Source organism: Setaria viridis, chromosome 9 (assembly GCF_005286985.2).
Source record: "Setaria viridis chromosome 9, Setaria_viridis_v4.0, whole genome shotgun sequence".
NCBI classification, from domain to species: Eukaryota; Viridiplantae; Streptophyta; class Magnoliopsida; order Poales; family Poaceae; genus Setaria; species Setaria viridis.
In genome coordinates, this window is record NC_048271.2 from 49,180,788 (window position 1) to 49,201,657 (window position 20,870).

At 48.7% G+C, this 20,870-nt stretch overlaps 4 protein-coding genes across 5 annotated transcripts; 1 reads left to right on the forward strand and 3 right to left on the reverse strand.

Annotated features, from left to right (window-relative positions):
- Positions 1 to 3,210: 3,210 nt before the first annotated feature.
- Positions 3,211 to 7,565, forward strand: LOC117836648 (protein kinase STUNTED). The gene is made up of 11 exons (XM_034716115.2): positions 3,211 to 4,375; positions 4,478 to 4,563; positions 4,681 to 4,799; positions 4,908 to 5,023; positions 5,129 to 5,608; positions 5,706 to 5,954; positions 6,244 to 6,404; positions 6,510 to 6,589; positions 6,691 to 6,844; positions 6,944 to 7,093; positions 7,168 to 7,565. The coding sequence occupies exons 1-11, from the start codon at positions 4,225 to 4,227 to the stop codon at positions 7,405 to 7,407; spliced, it is 1,986 nt and encodes a 661-aa protein (XP_034572006.1). The 5' UTR covers positions 3,211 to 4,224; the 3' UTR covers positions 7,408 to 7,565.
- Positions 7,566 to 7,661: 96 nt separating this feature from the next.
- On the reverse strand, positions 7,662 to 10,878 carry LOC117836649 (uncharacterized). Of its 2 annotated transcripts, none has more exons than XM_034716117.2 (3): positions 10,552 to 10,878; positions 9,018 to 9,324; positions 7,662 to 8,934 (listed from the first exon to the last, which is right to left on the reverse strand). In XM_034716117.2, exons 1-3 carry the CDS (start codon positions 10,630 to 10,632, stop codon positions 7,943 to 7,945), a joined length of 1,380 nt encoding a protein of 459 aa, XP_034572008.1. In that variant the 5' UTR covers positions 10,633 to 10,878; the 3' UTR covers positions 7,662 to 7,942. The 2 variants fall into 2 exon arrangements, with proteins under 2 accessions (XP_034572008.1, XP_034572007.1); XM_034716116.2 differs by having other exon boundaries at positions 9,018 to 9,330.
- Positions 10,879 to 11,868: 990 nt separating this feature from the next.
- On the reverse strand, positions 11,869 to 13,807 carry LOC117838153 (uncharacterized). Its single transcript, XM_034718070.2, has 5 exons — positions 13,653 to 13,807; positions 13,423 to 13,543; positions 13,223 to 13,326; positions 12,326 to 12,457; positions 11,869 to 12,182 (listed from the first exon to the last, which is right to left on the reverse strand). Exons 1-5 carry the CDS (start codon positions 13,653 to 13,655, stop codon positions 12,156 to 12,158), a joined length of 387 nt encoding a protein of 128 aa, XP_034573961.1. The 5' UTR covers positions 13,656 to 13,807; the 3' UTR covers positions 11,869 to 12,155.
- A 274-nt stretch (positions 13,808 to 14,081) lies between these two features.
- LOC117838152 (TSL-kinase interacting protein 1) lies at positions 14,082 to 19,512 on the reverse strand. Its single transcript, XM_034718069.2, has 14 exons — positions 19,221 to 19,512; positions 18,973 to 19,128; positions 18,787 to 18,869; positions 18,641 to 18,688; positions 18,102 to 18,211; positions 17,252 to 17,336; positions 16,880 to 17,153; positions 16,539 to 16,715; positions 16,310 to 16,413; positions 15,778 to 16,016; positions 15,368 to 15,680; positions 14,860 to 15,264; positions 14,632 to 14,772; positions 14,082 to 14,557 (listed from the first exon to the last, which is right to left on the reverse strand). Exons 2-14 carry the CDS (start codon positions 19,094 to 19,096, stop codon positions 14,375 to 14,377), a joined length of 2,286 nt encoding a protein of 761 aa, XP_034573960.1. The 5' UTR covers positions 19,097 to 19,128; positions 19,221 to 19,512; the 3' UTR covers positions 14,082 to 14,374.
- Between the last annotated feature and the right edge of the window lie 1,358 nt (positions 19,513 to 20,870).

Genomic DNA, 20,870 nt, shown 5'->3' on the forward strand with positions numbered 1-20,870 from the left:
GCACGCTCGGCGCCGGGCGAGGGCGAGCTGGCTGATCCGCCGGCTCTTGCGGGGTTCCCCGCCGGAGAACACCACGGCGGCTGCTGCTCCGGAAGAGGAATTAGGAGTAGAACAGAAGAAATCACATTGAGTTTGCGAAACGTTTGTCAGGTTCTTGCTGTCTCGCCGCCTACGCACGATGAACTCGCCTTGCACGCAATGATATTTTGAAACGTCAGGTTATTCAGGTCAACAGACAAACAAGAGTACTGTACGATCGGGACGGCAATGTTTTTCTGTACAGTTACAGGTACGACTCCAGGAATTATCGGGCGCCGTTGAGCTGAAATCATCCGGCATGATAGACACCGGTCAGCGTCATCACCTGCATACAGACCGGAGCAACACGATCGATATATCCTTGCAACGTCAGTGTCTATCCACTATCCTCATACCCTCCTTTCAGTTTGTAATTGTCTGCCAAAGACAGCGTCTTGTAGCAATTGGACGACCTTGGGATTTCTACACGAGTCTCTTTTTTGCACTGCTGGTGAGGAGTGCTTACTAGCACCAAAGGAGGACATTCATCACTAGAAAACACCCTAAGAATAAACCGCAACCTTCAAATTTCCAGTTATGGAGTTGCTTAACTTCTTGAATCCAATGAAAGGAAATAAGTGAATTTTACTGCAGGTGCGTTTACTATTTCCGATGTCTCATCTAGATCCATGAAACTTTAAAATTTTTTAAAGGGGTCATCTAGAACCACGATCTGATAGGAGTGGATGGGGAGGTCCACGAGCCGGAGGCAGCTTTTGCCTACGTGACGATGCCAGCATGGCAACAAATTGCCAAAAAGACCCCGTCGATGAGGTTGGAGGTCCCCGTGCGCAGCGAGCCAGGGGTCCGAGTGCGAGTCAGCGCCGCGGAGCCAGGCCCGTGCGGCGTCGGCGTCTTCGTACGCGGCGGCGAGACGGCACTCGGGCGCCAGGCGGTACTCGAGGGACGCGACGACGCCGGGCACCGCGGCGGCTATGGCCTCGCAGTGGGCGTGGTAGAAGACGGTGGCCGGGGAGAAGAGGACGAAGCCGCTGCCGTGGAAGAAGAGCACGAGACGGGGAGCCTGTTGCTGGTGGCGGGGGAGGGCGGCGGGACGGGGTTGGGCCGAGCGAGGCGTTGAGCGGCACGTCACGGGAGACGGCGGAGCGGCTGGCGGAGGCAGCCTCGGAGGCCGGGACGAGCGGGACTTGGGGGCACGTCACCATGCCGTCCGGGTTGACGGCGATTTGCCAACTCCAGCGGTACGGCGTTGGCGGCGGGCGCGGCGGCGTCCGTGATGTCGTCCATGGCGATTCCTCCGATCGTCTCGACTTGCTTTGTGTGTGTGTGTGTGTGTGTTTCTCCTGCCTTGTGGTGGGGTGCGTTCCTAGCACTGGAGGTGGGCATTCCAGCCATGGCGAAAATTGGAGGCGCTTCAATACGCGCCGGGATTTCTCTGTGGACGGATCTGATTTGTCAAAGCGCCATGTCGTGTGACGAGCTGACTGCAGCACCAATTCGCTGCCGGGTCGTTTCCGATCGTCTGCAAGGGTGCCCGCGTCTGGCTCGGCACCTTCCCCTCCGTGGGCCCAGGGCCAAGATCAACTTCCCCTCACCCGCCGACGCTGCCCCCGTCCTCGACCTCGTTGCCGGCGAGGAGGATGACGACCATCGCTACACGGCGTCCGTCGGCAACCATGAGGCCGAGCTCAGCGAGAGCTCCGACTCCGGCGCCCTCCCGGACTTCTCGTGGCAGGGCGTGTCGTGTGGGAGGGACGGGTGTGAGGACGAGGACGAGGACGAGAGTGTGAAATGAAAGATGGAGGGATATAGATGATCACTTTAAAATTTCATGGACCTTGGGAATAGTTAAAGTACCCACAGTGAAATACACTTAAAGAAAATCTTCCTTCCAGAATTTGCTTGGTACCATTGCACCAACACATTCATTCCTCTATTTCTCTCTATTTTCCTTCTTTTTTTCCTGAAGTCAATACATTCATAGTTGTATATAGTATTTGACTCTACTTAGTGCCTGATCTGAAACAATTCTTCCATATTTTCTCTTAGGCCCCGTTTGGTACGAAGGAATTGGAATCTATTTAATGGAGTAGGCTAATTTATGTTGGAATGTGGCATTCCACAACTTTCCAAAGTTTATATATAAGCCTATCTTAAATTCATGGGGTGGGAGATGGAAATTGATTCTATAGATTATGGTTATTAGAATGGAATTCAATTCTTATAGCACGCTCTTAGACTCGCTTCTCTATAGTAGAAGTGCAGCATATAAGTATCTCTCCCATATCACCAACTATAATATACAACTATATTCCACATACAATTATATTAGCTTAATTAATTTGTGTCTAAATTATGATTATTATGATGGAATTCAATTCCAATGATCCAAACGGGGCCTTATAAAAAATCCCTTCAGAAATTTCTGATTAAAAAAGAACTCTTCCAAATTTGTTTATACAAATTCGCAATACGTAGAGTCCAAGTTCATTTTCTTTTGACGGGCGATACATGATACTACAGGTCGATGGGGCCCTGGCGGATGAACGAAAACCATATCCTACACCACTAAACTAGCCCGCCACAAAGTCGCCATCGGCTCGGATCGAATGAAGCTTAAATAAAAAGGACTCTGATCATAGATGACGATGACGACCCCGCACTGCACCCGCCCCTGTGCGCGCATTGAATTCGCGATTCGGTCCGCAGCAGCTCGCAATACAATTCAGCTGTACTCTTCTGCCAAAGCAGTACCACCCAGTACAGCAACACATGTTTATTTTCCCGTTTGACCTTGATGAGAGTCTTCCAGCCCAGCAGTATCTTTTTGTACCACGGGCCATCCCAATTCCCATCCATGATCTATCTCCCGTTGAAAGGTGAAACCCAAGGTAAAAACCACGTGCGATCCTCCTCGACCCCAGCGCAACATTTCACTAGCGATGCTGATGATGCCCTTTTGCTTTTCCCAAAGAGCGCTCTCCAAATTCTTTTCCGCTTCTTGTTCTTCTCTTTTTCCATCCATGTGGGGGGACTATTTTGGTCCTCCATTCCTTTCGCCGTATTGCGATTGTAGTGTGTGTATGGACCATACCAGACCGATCACCGATGGCGCCCTGTCCTGCGTCTACAATTGCTCGCTTTCCCACGCCCCCTCGTTGCCTCTCCAGCCTCCACCAAGTTCTTTGCCCAATTCTCGTTGTCCCCGTCAGGCCGTCACCTTTCCCCATCGCGTCATCGCCGATCCCACCCATTGCGGTTCGCGGCATTGCCCACATTTTTGTTCCTCCGCCCGTAGGCCGTAGGCCACATCCCCGCCACCCATCGCCTTGCTCCCGCACGCTTCCAGTGATCCCGTCGCTGTCACCGTCTCCTTGTTCGCTACTGCCACTGGCCTACGCAAAACCAGCAGCCGTGCTGGCTAGCTCGCCGGCGCTGACCGGCGACGGCGGCCGGCTCGGGCGTTCGTTCGTTTCGTCCGTTCCGTTCCTCCGGCCCTCCTCCCCCGCCGCGGGACGGCCGCGGGGGGCCGCCGGCCTCGTGCTTTTTGCGCGTGGTTGGAGTGGTTGAGCCGATGGCGACGATCCCGGGCGGCGTGGCGCGATGACGGAAACCATTTTAATACCCGCCCCTGCAGCTGAGACCTGACAAGCTAATCAGATTTTAGGTGGTTACCTGTATCTCCCGCCTCGCCTCGCCTCCCACCCCTCGCGCTTCGCCGCGACGCCTCTTTTCCGCCCGCCCGGCGCCCAGGATATAGTTCCCGCTCTGGCCGCTTGCGCTTGTATCTTCCTCCTCGTCCCAGGCCTTTCGGTTTGGGTTGAGCGAATTCAGCCACGAAGCGAGTGAGTGGCCGGAGGGGCAGCGGCGCTTGGTAACGGAACTCGCTCGCTTTTCAGGGGCCAGGCGACGACCGCCGCCTCGGCACTTTTCTATTCGAGGTTCCGGGTCAGACATTGGTTGCAGATAGCCCAGCCAGCAGCCAGCCGCCGGGCGGGATCGTCTTGTGTCAGCGCGGAGTCCACGGCGATTAGTGGTTGAGCTAACCGGTGGCCTGCTGTGCTAGTTACTGACCAAGCTGCTTCGTCTGTGCCATGGCGAAGCGCGGCTCGTGCTGATTGATATCTGGAGCTGCGCCTGCGCGAGCTGCCTCACGGCGATCGAGTCGGGGGGCGAGCAGGCGTCATGGCGGTGGAGCACGGGGAGGGCGTCGGCCGGTGCATACTGGTGGGGCTGCACATGGACGCCGTCGGCAGGGACCTGCTCCGGTGGGCGCTCAACAAGGCGGCGAGAAGGGGGGACCGCGTCGTCGCCGTGCACATTTACCGCAAGTCAGGTTGGTATCTGCCAAGAACTCGATCGGCATGGCAGTTCGTCTCTGTTTCAATCCTAGTGAAAGGTGGTTGAGATTTTACATTTTTCTTGGTTCTGGTTGCAGACTTGTGCAGGACGAACACTCTGAGGCTGATCAGGACGCTGGACGACTACCTGGCGGAGTACGAGTCCCTCTGCAGCCAGAAAGAGGTAAAGCAAAGCAGGATGGGCCGGATGAGCAGCGCGTTGATTGCTTCGGAGTTGTGTGGTGCCATGCTGCTCCTGATTCATCTCACATGCTACCATTGATTGGGATTTTTGTGTCAGATCGTTCTTGTCGGGCGGGCGACGCCGGGGAGCTCGATCCAGAAGGAGCTGGTGAAGGAGGCCAAGCTCTGCGCCGCCATGGTCGTGGTGCTTGGCGCCAACAAGAAGTACTCCTTCGGGTAAGTGCGCTGGAATGGAAGCAACCTTTGTATGATCCAACTGTTTCTTCCGTCACCATTGCTTAGCAATTCTTTTTTTTTTCTTTTGGGTTGGTTGCGGTTGCTCAGAGGGTCGACTTCCCTGGCCAAGTACTGCGCCAAGAAGCTGCCGCCGACGACCACCGTCGTCGCCATCCAGAACGGCAAGCCCGTCTTCGTCCGGGAGGCCCCCAAGCCGCCTCTTGGTAATAATAAAGCGCCTCTTAATTCGAGCAATTAAGCGTGGTTGGTTGCGGGGACTTGGTTAGCGAGTCGCTAATCGTTTGGTGGGGAGCTGGTGTTGAGCGCAGGAGCAGAGCCGAAGCCGGTGTTGCGCACGGTGCTGCACCCGAGCGTGGGGCTGGAGCCCAAGGTGATCATCCCCAACCCGAACCGGAGCGCGCGGTCCATGGACTTCGACGCCGAGGGATGCGGCCACGCGGCCGCGGCCGCACCAGCGACGAAGTCCTTCGACGACGCCACCACGGCCTCCGGCGGCGTGACGCTAGAGCAGAGGCTCGGGTGGCCGCTGCTCCGCCGCGAGCACGCCGCCGCCGCCGCGGTGGCCGTCCCCGCGCCCAGCGCTGCCAAGGACCATGAGCCGCGGAAGCAGTCGGTGGTGCAGTGGGTGATGAGCCTGCCCCGGCGGACCGCGCCGACGGAGTCCCCGGGGACGCACGCAGGGGCGGGCCTCGCGTCGGAGCTCAAGGCAATGCTCGACGGCGGCGGCGCGCGGTGCCGGTGGTTCCGCTACGAGGAGCTCTACGACTACACCAACCACTTCTCCGCAGGTTCTTTCAGTTCCTCATCGTCAATCTCGCGCCTTTCATCATCTATCTATCCAACGATTCGCGGCCGTCGCCAACCCCGTTCTTGGCTTCCTCGCAGAGAACCTGATCGGGAACGGCGGGAACAGCCGGGTGTACAGGGGCAGCCTCGCCTGCGGGCAGCAGGTGGCGATCAAGCTGTCCAAGGCGTCGGCGGAGGCGTCCAAGGACTTCCTCCGGGAGGTGGACATCATCACCAAGCTCCAGCACCACCGGATCGTCCCGCTGATCGGCGTCTGCGTGGAAGGACCCAACCTCATCTCCGTCTACAGCTACCTCCCCCGAGGCAGCCTCGAGGACAACCTCCACGGTACGATTATCAACCAGCTCGTTTCAGTTACACTTGCACGTTTAGTTGTGTTCATGTGAAGTCACCAAGATTCGGTTCTAAGGAACCCGGGGAATTCTGCTCAGTACGGTGGATTCGGTTCTAAGGAACCCGGGAATTCTGCAGGCAACGATTCGTGGTGGAGATTAGTAGAAGTTTTTTTTTTTTAGGAAATCAGTCGTGTTCAGAACGGTTGGAAGGTGTGGGAGCAGTTGTGAGGAATTCCTCACTCCCTGACGTCTGATGATGCTTCCTGGTGGTGTGCCTGCAGGGGAAAGGTCAAAGCCGGCGCTGTCGTGGGAGAACCGGTACAAGGCGGCGCTGGGGATCGCGGAAGCCCTGAGCTACGTGCACTCCGGCGGCTCGCGGCCGGTGATCCACAGGGACGTCAAGTCCTCCAACATCCTCCTCACGGAGGAGTTCGAGCCCCAGGTTAGTGCCAACACCGACACGCCACCACACTCGCATGGGATCGTAGCGAAGGTTTTCGTTTGGACTTACTGACGATCGCGAACCCTGAACTCCCCGTCGCGGCAGCTTTCGGATTTCGGGCTTGCAATCTGGGCGCCGACGAATCCGACCTCCCTGACGCACAGCGACGTCGTCGGCACGTTCGGGTACCGTACATCTCCAAGCTTTGGCTCGGTGCACGGTGGTGTGTGGTTCGTCTTCGTCCCCACCGAATTGAAGGTTTTTTTTTGTTCCCTGTGCGCGGCAGGTACCTGGCGCCGGAGTACTTCATGTACGGGAAGGTGACCGACAAGGTGGACGTGTACGCGTTCGGCGTCGTGCTGCTGGAGCTCCTGTCCGGGCGGAAGCCCATCAGCGGCGACGGGTCGTCCCCCAAGGGCCAGGAGAGCCTCGTCATGTGGGTAAGATGACCTTCCTGCTAATCCACCGAACGCTCGTATCTCTCGTTGCATCACACGCACGAGGCGTAACAATTTGCCGCCGTTTTCTTGGCGCGACAGGCGACTCCGGTGCTTAGCAGCGGCGACATCTCGGACCTGCTGGACCCGACGCTGGACGTGGAGCACGACGAGGCGGAGATGAGGCGGATGGCCACGGCAGCGTGCCTCTGCATCCGGAGGTCGGCTCGACTCAGGCCGCCGATATCGCAGGTCAGCTTCAGCTCGGCTCGTGCGATATGCATTTCTACTCTGCATTTCACTGACCAGTTGGCTGTGACGTGCAGATACTGAGCATACTACGAGGCGAGAGCACGGCGAGCATCGCCGACCAGGGCGGCGCCGCGGAGCTGGACTGCCTGGACGACGAGGCGTACCCGGCGGCGAACGTGAGGTCGCACCTGGGCCTCGCGCTGCTGGACGTGGAGGACTCGGAGTCCATCTCTAGCACGGAGCACAGCAGCGGCCTCAGCCCGTTGGAGGAGTACCTGCGGGAACGGTGGAGCCGATCGTCCAGCTTCGACTGATTGACGACTGCGATTTTGTGCACATGTATTTTTTCGTTTCCCCCCCCCGGTATCTCTCTTGTTTGTCGTTTGGTTTTGTTACCGGGACCGTGTACAGTACAGAATCATCAGAGCCACATTTTCGGCAACAACAAGCTTTCTGGAAGCTTCAGATCATACATGATAACAGTAAAGCATCACGAGAAAACGAAAGGAAAAGAGTGTACCTTTGTGAAACCTACAGGGGTTATTTCACTAACAGAAAGAGGCGAAAATGTCAGAATCAATGTTAAATACTGGAGATTGTGGATAGAACAGATACATCGTGTCATACAACAGTAACTGCCAAGAAATAAGTCACTTGCAGTTCAACTGCTTACATAAATGAGAAAAAGAATTCAACAACATTACAGTAAGTTTGCCATAACATAACTGTCCTGAAACGAAGAAACACTCTGGAACAGAGCTGGAAAACTGCGGCAGGGAACCATTATCTCCCACATCCACACAGCTCTCTCCCAAATCTCTTCTACTTCTCATCTACCTCACCAGACGTTTAAAATGGGACAACATATGGCAACTGGTAGATATGGAGGTCTGGCAAAAGAGTTGCCCTGGGTTGCAACGAAGGCTGCTGCTCCATCGATTGGAACGGTACTGAACAATCACTTGCTCTGCAGGTCATGCTGGCATCAGTGTTCCTTGTACTGCCAAGCAGCCAGTCTTGCTCACCAAGATCTGAACATCCCATCTCTACCGAAACCGGATTCCAGGTAACAAACAGATCTCTGTACTTCTTCTCTTTTTTTTCAGCCTTGCGGATTTTCTTTCGATCGGACCGGGACAGCTTCGGCTCCTGAACTGGAGCAGATTCTGCATTCCTTCCAGAGGTGCAAGGCTCTTCTTTGGGCAAAGAGGCGACTGGCACCTGTTGCTGCTTAAGGACAGACAAGTCCTTGGGTTTTTGCAGAAGGGGAAGCCGTGGGGCTTCTGGCAGTCCAACGGCTGGAGACCTGAATTCCTTCGGTGCCACCTTTGTACTAACCGCATAGCTTTTTCTTTGAATATCCTCAGATGGCAACTGAAGATCTTTCTGCAAAATCTTGGCAGGTGGATGTTGAACTCTCTGCGTCATCTTGACCGGTTGAGGATCAGACCTTCCCACAGATCTCGCAGGTAAAGGGTCAACGATTCCCGAAGACTTCGGAGGTAGGAGGTCAGATCTTCCAACTGCTGCCTTCACAGATAACTGGGGATCAACCGGCTGCGTGATCTTCACTGCCGGCTGCTGTACAACTCTCTGCATGACCTTTGCAGGGGGTTCTGTAACTGATCGTTTTTGTACTGCTTGAGAATCGCCATTGATCCTTTGCTGTGCAGCTGCAGATCTCCCATTTACTTTATTGTGATGCTGGATTGAATTTTGCTTGCTCAACAGGGAACTTGATCTCATTTGTTGGACCGATGGTGGCTCAGGAACCCTTGGTTTCTCCAATACAGCTGCTTGAGAATCTTGATTACTTTTAATCTTGATGCGCACAACGTTACCTGTAAATAAGAAGTTTAGGATGAATAAAATCCTGAAACAAGTATAGTTTCCAAAAAAAAAAGGAACAGGAAGATGGCCTCACCATTCTTAGCTTGGCTAGGACTGGGCAGCACAACCTTTCTTCTCTTGCTGCTGTCCTGCGAGCTCTCAGGAGAATCACGCACTGTTTGTATAAAACAAGGAGCACCAAGCTCCTCTGAGAGTCCACTCTTCTCCAACTGCTCAACTGATTCACTGGAAACCTTTTTGGTCTCCTTACCAACAGTGCTGACATCTTCATGCTTTCTCTTCTTATGGCTGTGCTTTGAATGCTTAGACGTCTCACCATGCAGGAGAGCTTTCTTGTCACTCCGTTTCTCTTTCTTCTTTTCGGCCTTTTCCCTTTCTTTCTGGAGCTTCAGCGACCAGAGTAATCGTCAGTTCTGATTTAGAACGGACGATGGGAATGCAATGCAGCATTTTGGCAATATCATAATGTATTTCGATACTTACACAAGCACACAACAAGAAACAAATGTAGCATTTGCACACCAGTGCTACAAATTACAGTTCAGACATGGATGCTTCACAAAGATTTGTTCAGTTATCATTAGAACGTTCATTACACAGTTAGCCACAAAATTGTAATTGTTACAACACACTCCTTTCTGGACAACAGTTAAGACCTGCAATACTGCAAATTCTATATAGAACAGAAGACTAAAAATGAACACAATCAACCAAACTCAGTTAGTTGCTAATATACAAAGAACAAAACAAAGCAAAGAATTCAGGACCCCACATTATATAGGCATCATATGGTAACAATTAAATCCTATAATCAACACAAAATGCACAGGACTGGCACATATCATAAAATAAGAAAGCCCAAATGGACTGACCTCTCAGCAGCACAGTTAAAAATACGCTCAAAATGATCAGAAAAAAGGGGTAATCCGGTGCACAATTCTCAGTTCAAATTAGCAAAAACGTGAACAAGATCAATTACAAAGTTCAATTCAAATATAACATAGGATACAATGCTAATGCCACTGCCGTGGATACAATATGAAATTCTACAATGAATGTATTAAATTCAATTGGTATGAAAATACCAAAGATTACTACATAGGCAACATTTTCCAAAGAAGATTTTGAACAGCAAAAATAATTGCTGGTCTCGGAAAGACTTCATGGTTGACAACATAACTATCCTTCAAAAAATATTATGGTCCAACCACCAAATTGGGCATTTACCAAATCTGGCAGGATCTCTCCTTGCCTCCCCAAGCTATTTGAGGGGAGTTTACATGTACACAAGAAACACGCAACAGTTCAATCAATTTTTTATTCTAGTCTTGTTTCAATTCCAATGTTATCATGCAACCAAGATTTGAAAACTCGGAGTTAACCAATCTCAACAAGCGGTCATGCCACTTAAAATTCCCAATCGACCTGAAAGACCTCGCGCAGCTAAGCTACACGAGATTCGGAGACTTCCCTCCGCCGCAAGGGTTAGCTTCCCGGCACGTGCGATCCCCAAATCACACACGCACTACCCACAGATCTGATCAAAACCAACAGGCAAGAACAAACGATCCGGCACGTGCGTGTGTAAATCCGATGGTTCAACAAACCTTAGCGGTCGTCTCCGCCTCGGCAACGGCCACGGGGTTTCGCACGTACCCCGGCGGCGGGTAGGGGAAGCACCTCGACATGGCCGACGGGCGACCGCGCTCTACCCCGCCGAGAGATCACAAGGATTGGCGGCGGGGCCGGCCTAATCGACCGCGAATCGCTCGAAATCGATCGATTCGCGGCGAGTAGCCCGCCGGGAGCCGGGAAATTTCGGGCGCGGCGGGATTTGGTTTTGGCGTGGCGGCTAGGGTTTCGCTACGGAGGATAGAGAGGGGAAAAACTTCTAGGGCTGCGGGAGAAGGAAACAAAGAGTCTCTTCGATGGAGAGGGGGTAGGCCGCTATTTAAAGCCGGGGGAGAGGAGCCCGAGTCGTGCGGGGAACTAGCGCGTCCGACTCGGTTACGCGCTCCTTGTCTGGACAGAGTCACTGACAGATTGGCCCACAAGCTTGGTGGGGTGGCTTGTCAGTGAAAGGAAACGCCGCAAGGTGCCGTGAGGGACCGTGCGATGCTGCTCCGCGTCGCGGGTGAGGCCAGCTTAAGCGGCGGTCCCTGATTGGCTGGGGGAGGTGGGTCCCGCTTTGCAGGAGGAGGCTGGAGTCGGGTTGTCCCGGGGCGCACGAAACGTGTTGCGGTGTCCGGTGGGGCCCACGGCGCGGAACCGACCTAGAAGCGTCGGCCACCCGCGATCACGGGCCGGCGGCACGTGGGTCGCGGCTTTCGCGTTGCCAGCCCAGCCCGGGGGCGCGGAGGAGGGAGCGACGCGCGAGAGGGACTGAGGGAGAAGGCGCGTCCAAGCAGATCTGCGGTGCCGAGCGGAACACTTCGCGCGGCGGCGCGGAATTCTGCTCGAGACCTCGAGTGGCTCGTATATTTCGCGTATCATCAGAAGGCAGAGATTTTCAGCTGTGTCGGCTCAAGCCTCAAACGAATTACAGATGCGGCATCAGAGCAATCAACCGACGGGGTGGATCGATTTGGATCACCAGCGCTGGCAAACATGTTGTCTTCCCAAGCGGAGCGAGATTGCCAAGCCAAGCAAAACAGTGACGGGCAGCCACGAAAACTATATGCAATAATCAAGCAACGAAACGACCAGGTCAGTCAACATTTCAACCTTGTTTTCGGCAGAATATAAGTTGCCAACATCTTCAACAGAATTAACTGTAGATGACAAAGTAAAACCTGACTACGCAGAACTAGGCAAAACAATGAATCCACAATGCAATAAGAAATACGCGCTCTAATCTTAGGCACCAAAAGGACTTCACCTGCGCAACACACACAAATGATCCTTTTCTGCTGCAAGTGGTCACATGAAGTTGCAACCAGCCAAATTATCAATTCTCGAACCCCATAGTCATAAACTGTTACAACAATGGTCGGGATCTAGAAAGAAACCGGCCACCACGATACAGACGTCTTGAGAATTACATGGCAGTCACGAATATAAGATAACGCAGCAAAATTCAAGTATGATCGACTTAACAGTCTTCAAACATAGTTCGGAAAGCACAAAATCTAGTAAACAAGACACCATCACCAGTCCAAGCCTCTGAAAAATGTGTCGCTGAGGCCCATCACACTGAAAGGTCTTTGGTAAATCAGATGAGAAGCTTCTCAATAGAGTCCTGCAAATCATTAAATTGGATTAACCTACTGAGATGTGCATATAAGATAACTTAATATAGTGACTATTAAGCAGATAACAAATAAATATTACAAAGTCATGATATGGGTAAATAAATTTCAAGCATTACAGAATATCAAGTACCTTGAGACTCTGAATTGGCTGTTTCAACTGGCTACCCTCATTGCTGGTCACCGAGCAAGCAATAACCGGCCTTGTCACACCACAAGCACGACCAAGAGCTTGCTTTGATGGAACAAACACATATGGCACGTTCTGCACATAGCATAGGACAAAATGAATTAACCAAGGTGATTGGCCATATGGCACTTTCAGCTGGCAAACAGAAGTTATTTATACAAGTCGTCAAGCAGGATAAACCAATAAAGTGCATAAAACATGTGCAACTAAATAAGCTAGCGTGCACTGCAAGGTTGAATTATCACTACAGGGCCCTTGCGCCACCAAATAAACCCATTTATACCATTTAAAGAAGGTTGCGGACAATCAACTAGCAAAACACAGTTAAAGTAAATACTTTTTGGACAGACTAGACGACAAAGAATGTCCAACAGAAGTACGAACTGACTACCAGCATCCATATAAGCAGTTAAATACAGGCATCGATATAAGCAGTTAAACCAAAGCACCAAAATAGCCGGCTCCAATTTGATTAAAGCATATAAGAATCCATCTAACATCCGGAACTCACATAAGCATTAAAACCAAAGCACCAGCTCATCCTCAAAATTCAGCTAATTCAGGCTTTAACTGTGGTAAATAAGGGCAGGCCAGCAAACTCCAGCTGCTTGCAACATAAACAGGCTAATAAGCACCTACCACATCACATATTCACAACAAACATAGCATACAGATGACAATCCAATCGAACTACACCCTTGCAACAAAGGGGAAATAACTATCAAATTGAAACAAGGTACAGTGATCACTTACACCGGACAAATAATAATCAGTTAATCACACAGCACTAGTGCAAAATATACGTGATACCGAACAAAAGGGGGGAAAGCAAATCGTTACCTTATCCTCAGCTAGCAAGGGGAGGTGGAGAAGGATCTCGAGCGGCTCAGTGTCCGCCGCCATCACCACGAACTCCGATATCCCCCTGTTCAGGGTCTTCGTCGCTGGGAGCAAACACACGAAGACACAAATTTAAGCCAAACGCCCCAAAATTAACAGAGCACAGCGCAGAAAACGTGGGGAAGGGACTGGTAAGATACCTTCGTTGGCGCCCTTCTTGAGCTGCTTGTAGTTGGCGGCCTGCTGGATGATCTCGAGGATATTAATCGTCAGCTGCGCGTCCGCCAGCGGGTACGCCTTCGGGTTCACCGCCTCCTGGCTCTGCAAGAAAAACAGAATCCACCGGCGATTAGAGGGCGGCAGCGGCAGGCGGATTCGATTCGACGGACAGGAGATGGGGATTAGAGATAAGATTGTAGGGGGAGCCTACCATGTTCGAGATTTCGAGGCGAGAGCGAGCGAAGGAGGAGGCGGCGCCGCAGGGGAGGAACTAGGGTTTTCGAGGGAGGCGGGGTGAGTGGAGGGGAAGGAAGGGTTTATAGGGGCCTCCTATATAACTCCTGTGGAAAAGGCAGGCAGAAAGCTTATAGGTCGCTCGGCCCAGCAAGCGGCCCAATAAGCCCAAATAACATTTCACTGCTCATCTGGAAAATTCTGCGCGCGCATCGTATGTTTAACAGCCCAATAGTGTTCAACTCTAGAAGTGTTAAACTAACGCAAAAAAAAAAACCCTAAGTTTCATTATTAATGGCTGCATTCAGCTAAGCTCTCCAAGGAAAAGCGGATAATCAATTGGTGCACAGTACATAGCCAATGAAGAACGAAGAACTGCGCATCCATTTGGCGGTCATGTAACACATTGATCTTATACACTGTCGGAGAAGCTTTATTACTGTAACCAAGCGCTTGTATGTGCTTTTTGTACAAGTACACCACAATTTACATGGCAAACAGGTTAGCACATCCCTTATATTATCTTACAACAACATGCGTCCATCTCGAATGCAGCGAGTCCGCATCTGTTGGATACTTGGATCAGCACCGAATAGCTCACTTGGACAATATAAAGCTCCCTCTTCAGCGAAATGCTGCATCGGCGGTTCCTTCCTGACCAACGCAGCAAGTTGTGATGGAACCCTAACACCTCCACTCCTACATGATTGATGGAATCGAGTCGTTCTTATCCACGGAGGAGAAGAACGACAGGTTCCGAAATGCATCCAGACTATTTGCCATCATCCGATTCCAACTATTTTGACTGTCCCCTATGATTAAGTCATCAGCTTGATATCTCGAAGATGGTATGTCCAAGTCCAGTGGTCCAAGTGAATCAGGCTGCCAAAAAAAGAAAATGTAAGCTTAGCTCATATAAGGACAATATAAAAGAAAGCTAGGATTTCTTCTAGTACCCAATATATGTCAGCTAGAGACTGATCCTTCAAGTCATTAGTGTCATCATTTCGAGGTGGCGATTTAGCACAAAACTCCTCTCTATCTTTGCCATCATCATTACAAGGATTATCAGCAGCAGCCTCTCCTCCAGTCAAGTCCTATTCCATTAAATAATATATGAATAAACAAGGTCAGAATGTATAAACTTGCTTTACTTCTAGGAGAGACCAAAGATGTCGGCAGACCTGAAGAAAACCTTGAAACCCTTCCGAGTTTAATGGATGAACTTCATTGTCAGTATCAGGAGAGCTGCTGGAAGGAGTGTTTGAGCCTTCTTGCTTCCTGGAGGCTGACAAATTAAAACTGAACTCATCACATGTTTCTTCTCCTCCCCAGATGGTTGAATGGGGAGTATGGGCCGGCTGCTCTGATGCTTGAAAACGAGAAACATGAAGAGCAACGGCAGCATCAAACGAGTCATAGCTGCATGGATTCTCAAGGAGCAAAGCATTTTTGACACTAGAAGTTCCTATGCAATCCAAATGAGTGCCCTTGGATGCTTCAGTCAGTAAATACCCAACACTGATATCAGTAAGGGTATCTGCCCACTCTCCTTCGGATATTGCAGCACAATTCATTCCTTGATCATCCTGAAATATAAATGATAATATATTATTAGGGAAAGGAAGATCTCGCCCATAGAAACATTTTAATGTCACTTTACAGAAGCATGCAAGAGACAGAAAATAGAACCTCAAAAGCTTGAGTTACAGGAACCCGCACTTGCTTCTGGCTGCCAAACTGAGAGGGTGTCTGCTCTGGAAGCTCAGTGATCTTGCCTGTGCTAGATGGTGTAATATGCAACAGTGCTGACTGATCTATTGAACTACAAGGATATTGCTCATGAATATTACTACTGAGCAAAGCGTCATCCTTTTGCACACAAGACTTATCTCCTGAGGGCGATTTGACCTGGATGTCTTCCGGCATCATGCAGTTCTCAAAATGGGTTAAAGATATTTCACTTACTCCTGCTTCAAGCTCAACAAGAGAAAACCAACCATACCTTAACAACAAAAGGTTGACACAACAATTAGCAATCTACAAGCGTCTACTAGTGATATAACAGATTGTGATTTTCTATCATCAGAGAAATTATATACCTTAAACGGAAAACAGAAGGGCTATTCACAGAAAGAAACACGTCAGCTACTGCAACAGTATCTCTTGTTGTCCACCTCTGATATGTAGCTAAATCCTCTTGGTGAGCACAATATGGAAAAAGAATAAGCTCTCCAGATGCAATGTTTGAATTACCCCATTTACGGTTCAGATGTTCTAACACAGATGATATCTTCTTCCTAGAGCTTAGTGTGAGCTCCAGATGTGGATTGTGTTCATCCTGTTAAGAGTTGACAAGGCAGTCATGACATATCCAATATGCTCACAAATTAGAGAACTGCACAGGATATCTCAAAACCCACACCAACCATAAAGAAAGGTTTGTTCAAAATGTAGATGGCACTAATCAGGCTATCCATTCATCATCTTTCATCTATAACATGCATGAATTTGACTACAGAGACCCGAGTGCTCGGCCAATAATTCACCAGTTGATTGACAAGTTCAATACAGCTGACGGAGGGAAAATGTGATTCATATGTGCTTTGCTAGTAACAAGAGACCATGATTTACCTTTTCCAATGCCTTCCGTGTAGCTTCATTTATTGGAAATAACTGCAGCTTCAGCTTTGCAGGTGCTTGTGAGTCTGCTTCCTTCATATGGTTTGTGCTGATGCCTGCCAATGCAGAATAAACACATCAAGACGATAGAAACCTGCATCTGCTACTGTTAACTTCAAGGAGGGTGTGAAACAAAGTTCAGTGATTACAAGAACAAAAATGAAACTGCTAGGAGCAATACCATCAACAGTAGAAAGTTTGTCTGATGAAGAAGTCAGCGTTCTAGCATCAACATTACATAACATGCCAGGGTTAATAGTGTTGCGCTCAAGCTCCTCAGCTGCATCAGCAACTAATGAAACACCAGCCATGGCTGCTCTCTCCCATTTTTTGTATGCAGCGGATGCAACAACACCACCTGAAACAAATCACCAGCTATCCACATTAATGCAACAAAGGTTCAACCATAGAGAGCTCCTCTACATAATAATTTGACCATCAAAGATTTTGTCAAAACTCAAAGCAGTGACAAAAGATGAGTAAGGCTAAGTCATATCAAAAGAAAAGAGAAGAAGTGCCCACCTGCCCTCCTTTTTTGTTTCACAGTTCTTGTGGCGGAGAGATCTCCTTTAGTTGCTCCTGACTTGCTAGAATTTGTTTCCGCCATCCGCTTGAAAAAAGCCCCTTTAGGAGATGCAACTCTGCTACCATTTTGAGCATCAACTGGCAAAAATTTTAGAGGGAAAGCCTCATTCCCAGGAGTCTTGCCAACAATTGGAGATGGAGAAGATACACACATATCCACTCGTGGGCACTTTCTTCTGGACTTATTTCTGTCCTTTAGCAGTTGATTTCCCTATATAAAAAAAGAGACATACTGCATCAGAAAGAAGAAACAAACTGAAGACGTGTTTATACTGAAAGGAAAAAAAACATGGGGGCAAAGTAACGCACCAATGCTTCTACAAATGTTTTGAATCTCCGAGGCTTCAGATGTAGCTTTGATGCACTGCAGCTAAATTTTTCGAGCAGAGACCACCTGCATCAAAATCAGCTCATATCTGAGGATTTTCCACGCGATGTAAAAGAAATAGTGCAAGGTCAAATGAAAAGGAAATGAATATCAACAACAGACAATTCAGATAATTCACATGTGAATAACAAATTTAACTCCCTCTACCTCCCATAATTCTGTTCCGACCAACAGTCAAACAAGCACATCCTTAGCCGGTGAAACTTTCATTATTAAGAAAAGGTTCTTTGAATGAGAGCCGTATGAGATAAAAACCTCATCTACGGTTTTGGAACAGAGCACCTTTCAATAGAATGAATGACCATAACACATGTTGGCTCAACCTGAAAGAAATTATGTGGAAGATTTGCAGAATCATTATGAAGCTGCGACTACTACTACAAATTGAATTTAGATCGTCCATGTAACACAGGAGTAAGGCAAGCACTTCAAAGTCAAGAGAATACCATTTTAACTAAACGGATCTGACAGAAAGGTGCATAACAGACCAGTAAGTATAACAGGATATCTACTACATAACAGAATTATAATTACTGGTTGTCCCAGCCTCAGATATTATAGCTGGCTAGCTACGAGCCTACAACCTACCAACGTATTTTGTACTAGGAAGATGATAAATCTGAAGTCCTACAAATAGCATATGTCAAAGAGAGAGCTCAGGAAACATTACAAAGTAACTGCTAGTTTTTTGCTCCTATGCTGTATAAATAAGACCAAGTATGAACTATATTTTCTCAGACAATTTGCATATCGTAAGATATATTCAATTACCAACGGAGCATAGCAGCAATGGTATCCTTGGAGTTTTTTGCATCAAGTGAGAATCCAGGACCCAATAGTTTCTTCATGCGCCGAACAAGACGATAGTAGTAATGCCTGACCTGTATGGCATGGAAAGCATTGATTTTACATTACATTCATAGACAATGGAACTGAACTTTTATACAATAAGGTAGCCATGTGATGTCGTAAGAGAAGGCTAAACATTTGAAGTAACAGAGTTAGAAAATAGTATTGCAATTGCCACTTTAAATCCTGCACACTGCCCAGTTTTATCAAAGGCTCACGCACCTAGATCTCAAGCAACAAGCAGCATGGAAAACAATGCCTCAAGCTGCTCTAGGAGCACTCTAAATGCGAAGCATTTCTAGTCAAAGTGCAAGACTGCAAAGCCCAAAAGTCTGAAGGATACTATGCCCAAAAAACCCTTAGGAAAGTTCATACAGAACTAATAACTGTTTCACCTTGAACTTTCCAAACAATCCATCATGTGCAATGTCATAAGAACATCTTGGTAGAAAACTAAGTACCTGATCCTTGTTTTTACTCTGGACACGGTGTGTAATCTTCTCAAAGTTCTGGGAAAAACAACATGGGATTCCCCATCAATCGATTAGTATGCCCTGACTAGATAGCAAATAGGAGAAGAACATTGCATCCAGAATGTGCTTCTCACTTTTCCAACTTGGCGCAGCGCATTGAAGAAATTCTCCTCCTCTTGGCGTGTCCACGCAGCCCATTGACGAGTCGGCTTTTTCGCTATCAAAATCAGTCATAGCGCGAAAATATCAGGCAAAATCGAACTGGGATAGACAGGGAGTCTGGAAAAAAGGACGTACAAAAATAGTTCAAAAAAACGAACCAGGTTTCTGATTGGGATCGGAAGGCTGAGCCGAATCAAGCTTCTGATTTGGATCAGATGTTGAAGGAGCAAACTCTATAGTTTGAAGTAGTGGATTCAACTCTTCATGCACCTCCTTCTCCATGGCATTCGTAGCACAGGAATCACGAAATTCCTCTGCTCCGATTTGGGCAAACACGACAAAAAATTTACAAAAGAGAAGAACAGATCGAAGGACTGAATGGGCTATCAGAGCGAGGCAGACTGACCGTGGTGGCGATCGGAGAGATCCGCCAGTGAATTTTGATTTGGGGGAAAATTTTGGCACAGTTTGAGGAAATTTTGAGGATTGGGAAAGTTAGGGATTGGGGAATTGGGGAAAATTATGGGCGAGAAGATGAGTGCAATCGGTGAAAAGGGGATCTACCGCCACGTGTGCCTTCTCTTTTGATCGCACGGCTATTCTTCGTCCAGGTACGATATCCAAGCAGGCGGATACAGGCGCGGTCGGAGGGCGAAGGGGCGGCGCTGGTGTGGTGGTCCGGGGGCGTCAGGTGACGGCCAGGGGGTCGGGCTGAGTTCGAGATGGGATTCAGGCACACACAGCGGCGGTTTTGTCATTAAAAATATTTGGTACTGTAGCAGCGTAGAGTCGAAAGGAAAAAAAGGAACACGACTAAATCTCACGGAGTATATTGGCAGCACCTTCGGACCCAATATAATAATATAAGTGCTAATTTGGAAAGTGTTGTAAAATATTTTTTTTAGAAGTTGTAGAGCATAATTGGTTGTTATGAAATTAACTTGGAGAAAGAACGAGGAAGAGTAATAGTTCGGTTGGTTAGGACCTCAATATGCACCCTGACCACCAACGTTCGATTCCCGAAAAAGATGCTAGCGCTCTTGCCAGCTTAACTCTTAAAAATAAAGTGAAATTTACACACATGTTGTTTCGTCTTCCCTACTACACGTATATTGACAGCACCGTATTCCAGTAATCTGGTCCCAACATAATAATATAGTGCTATTTTAGAAAGTGTTGTAGAAATTAGTTGCAGAGTAGAATTGGTTGTTATGAAATTAACCTGGAAAGAGAACGAGGACCAAGCAGTACCTCAGTTGGTTGTCACGATAAAGAAACCGATCGATTTTGATGAGCTTGTCTGTAGCTACCACGTGTTTTTGAGGCGGGGAGTCAGGATGCTCAATCTTAATTCAATGATCCTGGTGTCTTTTTCACTTTTAATCGCAAATAAAATTTCTTCTCTCGACACTTTCACAATAGTAAGTTTTCAACCATGGCATGATTCCCCCCACCCCACCTTCCATCTTTGACGGATCCATCACCACTGCTCACTCTTCTGCTAACCTCTCTCTATGTGGTAATGCCCAATTAGATTCCTTCACTACCACGTACAAAAGTGTTTGCCATCACCCCCAGCTAACCTACCTTCACTGCATCCCTCTATACTCAGGGCTAGAGGATCTTCATGGAGAAATTTTTTCCTAAATTCTACTCCCTCCATCCTAAATTACTATTCGTTTTAGCGTTTCTAGATATATCACTCTTGCTATGTATCTAGATAATTATGTGTAGGTGCATAGCAAAAGTGATGTATTTAGAAAAGTCAAAACGAATAATAATTTGGGACTAGGGAGTAATCCTTAACCTAAGGACATAGAGCTTCGTTAGTCTCACGGGAGTCAAGAAAAAAACACCTTCTACAATAATATTTTAGTGGCGAATTACCAATCTACAAACGTCAAATGTTCAAATATTTTTCCCTCAAGCATTTGTTAGATTATATAAGTAATGGAGTCCGGAAGGCGCTAAGACTTTCTGGCGGACACATTAGACGAGCAACTGTTTTTTCTTTGTACCCACCGTATGGATGATCTACCAGGGGAAGAGGCTAGGG

What these genes read in the sequence shown, in the direction of transcription:
- LOC117838153 (XM_034718070.2), bottom strand. An exon ending in CAAGAAGGGCGCCAACGAAG is followed by an intron (nt 13,327 to 13,422) that starts GTATCTTACCAG and finishes GTTTGCTCCCAG; the next exon opens with CGACGAAGACCCTGAACAGG. An exon ending in AGCCAATTCAGAGTCTCAAG is followed by an intron (nt 12,183 to 12,325) that starts GTACTTGATATT and finishes AATGATTTGCAG; the next exon opens with GACTCTATTGAGAAGCTTCT.
- LOC117836648 (XM_034716115.2), top strand. Translation starts at nt 4,225, where the DNA reads ATGGCGGTGGAGCACGGGGAGGGCGTCGGCCGGTGCATACTGGTGGGG. An exon ending in CACCAACCACTTCTCCGCAG is followed by an intron (nt 5,609 to 5,705) that starts GTTCTTTCAGTT and finishes GCTTCCTCGCAG; the next exon opens with AGAACCTGATCGGGAACGGC. An exon ending in AGGAGAGCCTCGTCATGTGG is followed by an intron (nt 6,845 to 6,943) that starts GTAAGATGACCT and finishes TTGGCGCGACAG; the next exon opens with GCGACTCCGGTGCTTAGCAG.
- LOC117836649 (XM_034716116.2), bottom strand. Translation starts at nt 10,632, where the DNA reads ATGTCGAGGTGCTTCCCCTACCCGCCGCCGGGGTACGTGCGAAACCCC. An exon ending in AGGCGGAGACGACCGCTAAG is followed by an intron (nt 9,331 to 10,551) that starts GTTTGTTGAACC and finishes TGGTCGCTGAAG; the next exon opens with CTCCAGAAAGAAAGGGAAAA. An exon ending in TCCTAGCCAAGCTAAGAATG is followed by an intron (nt 8,935 to 9,017) that starts GTGAGGCCATCT and finishes TCTTATTTACAG; the next exon opens with GTAACGTTGTGCGCATCAAG.
- LOC117838152 (XM_034718069.2), bottom strand. Translation starts at nt 19,096, where the DNA reads ATGGAGAAGGAGGTGCATGAAGAGTTGAATCCACTACTTCAAACTATA. An exon ending in CCTTCTGTTTTCCGTTTAAG is followed by an intron (nt 15,681 to 15,777) that starts GTATATAATTTC and finishes TTTGTTGTTAAG; the next exon opens with GTATGGTTGGTTTTCTCTTG. An exon ending in CTGTAACTCAAGCTTTTGAG is followed by an intron (nt 15,265 to 15,367) that starts GTTCTATTTTCT and finishes TTTATATTTCAG; the next exon opens with GATGATCAAGGAATGAATTG.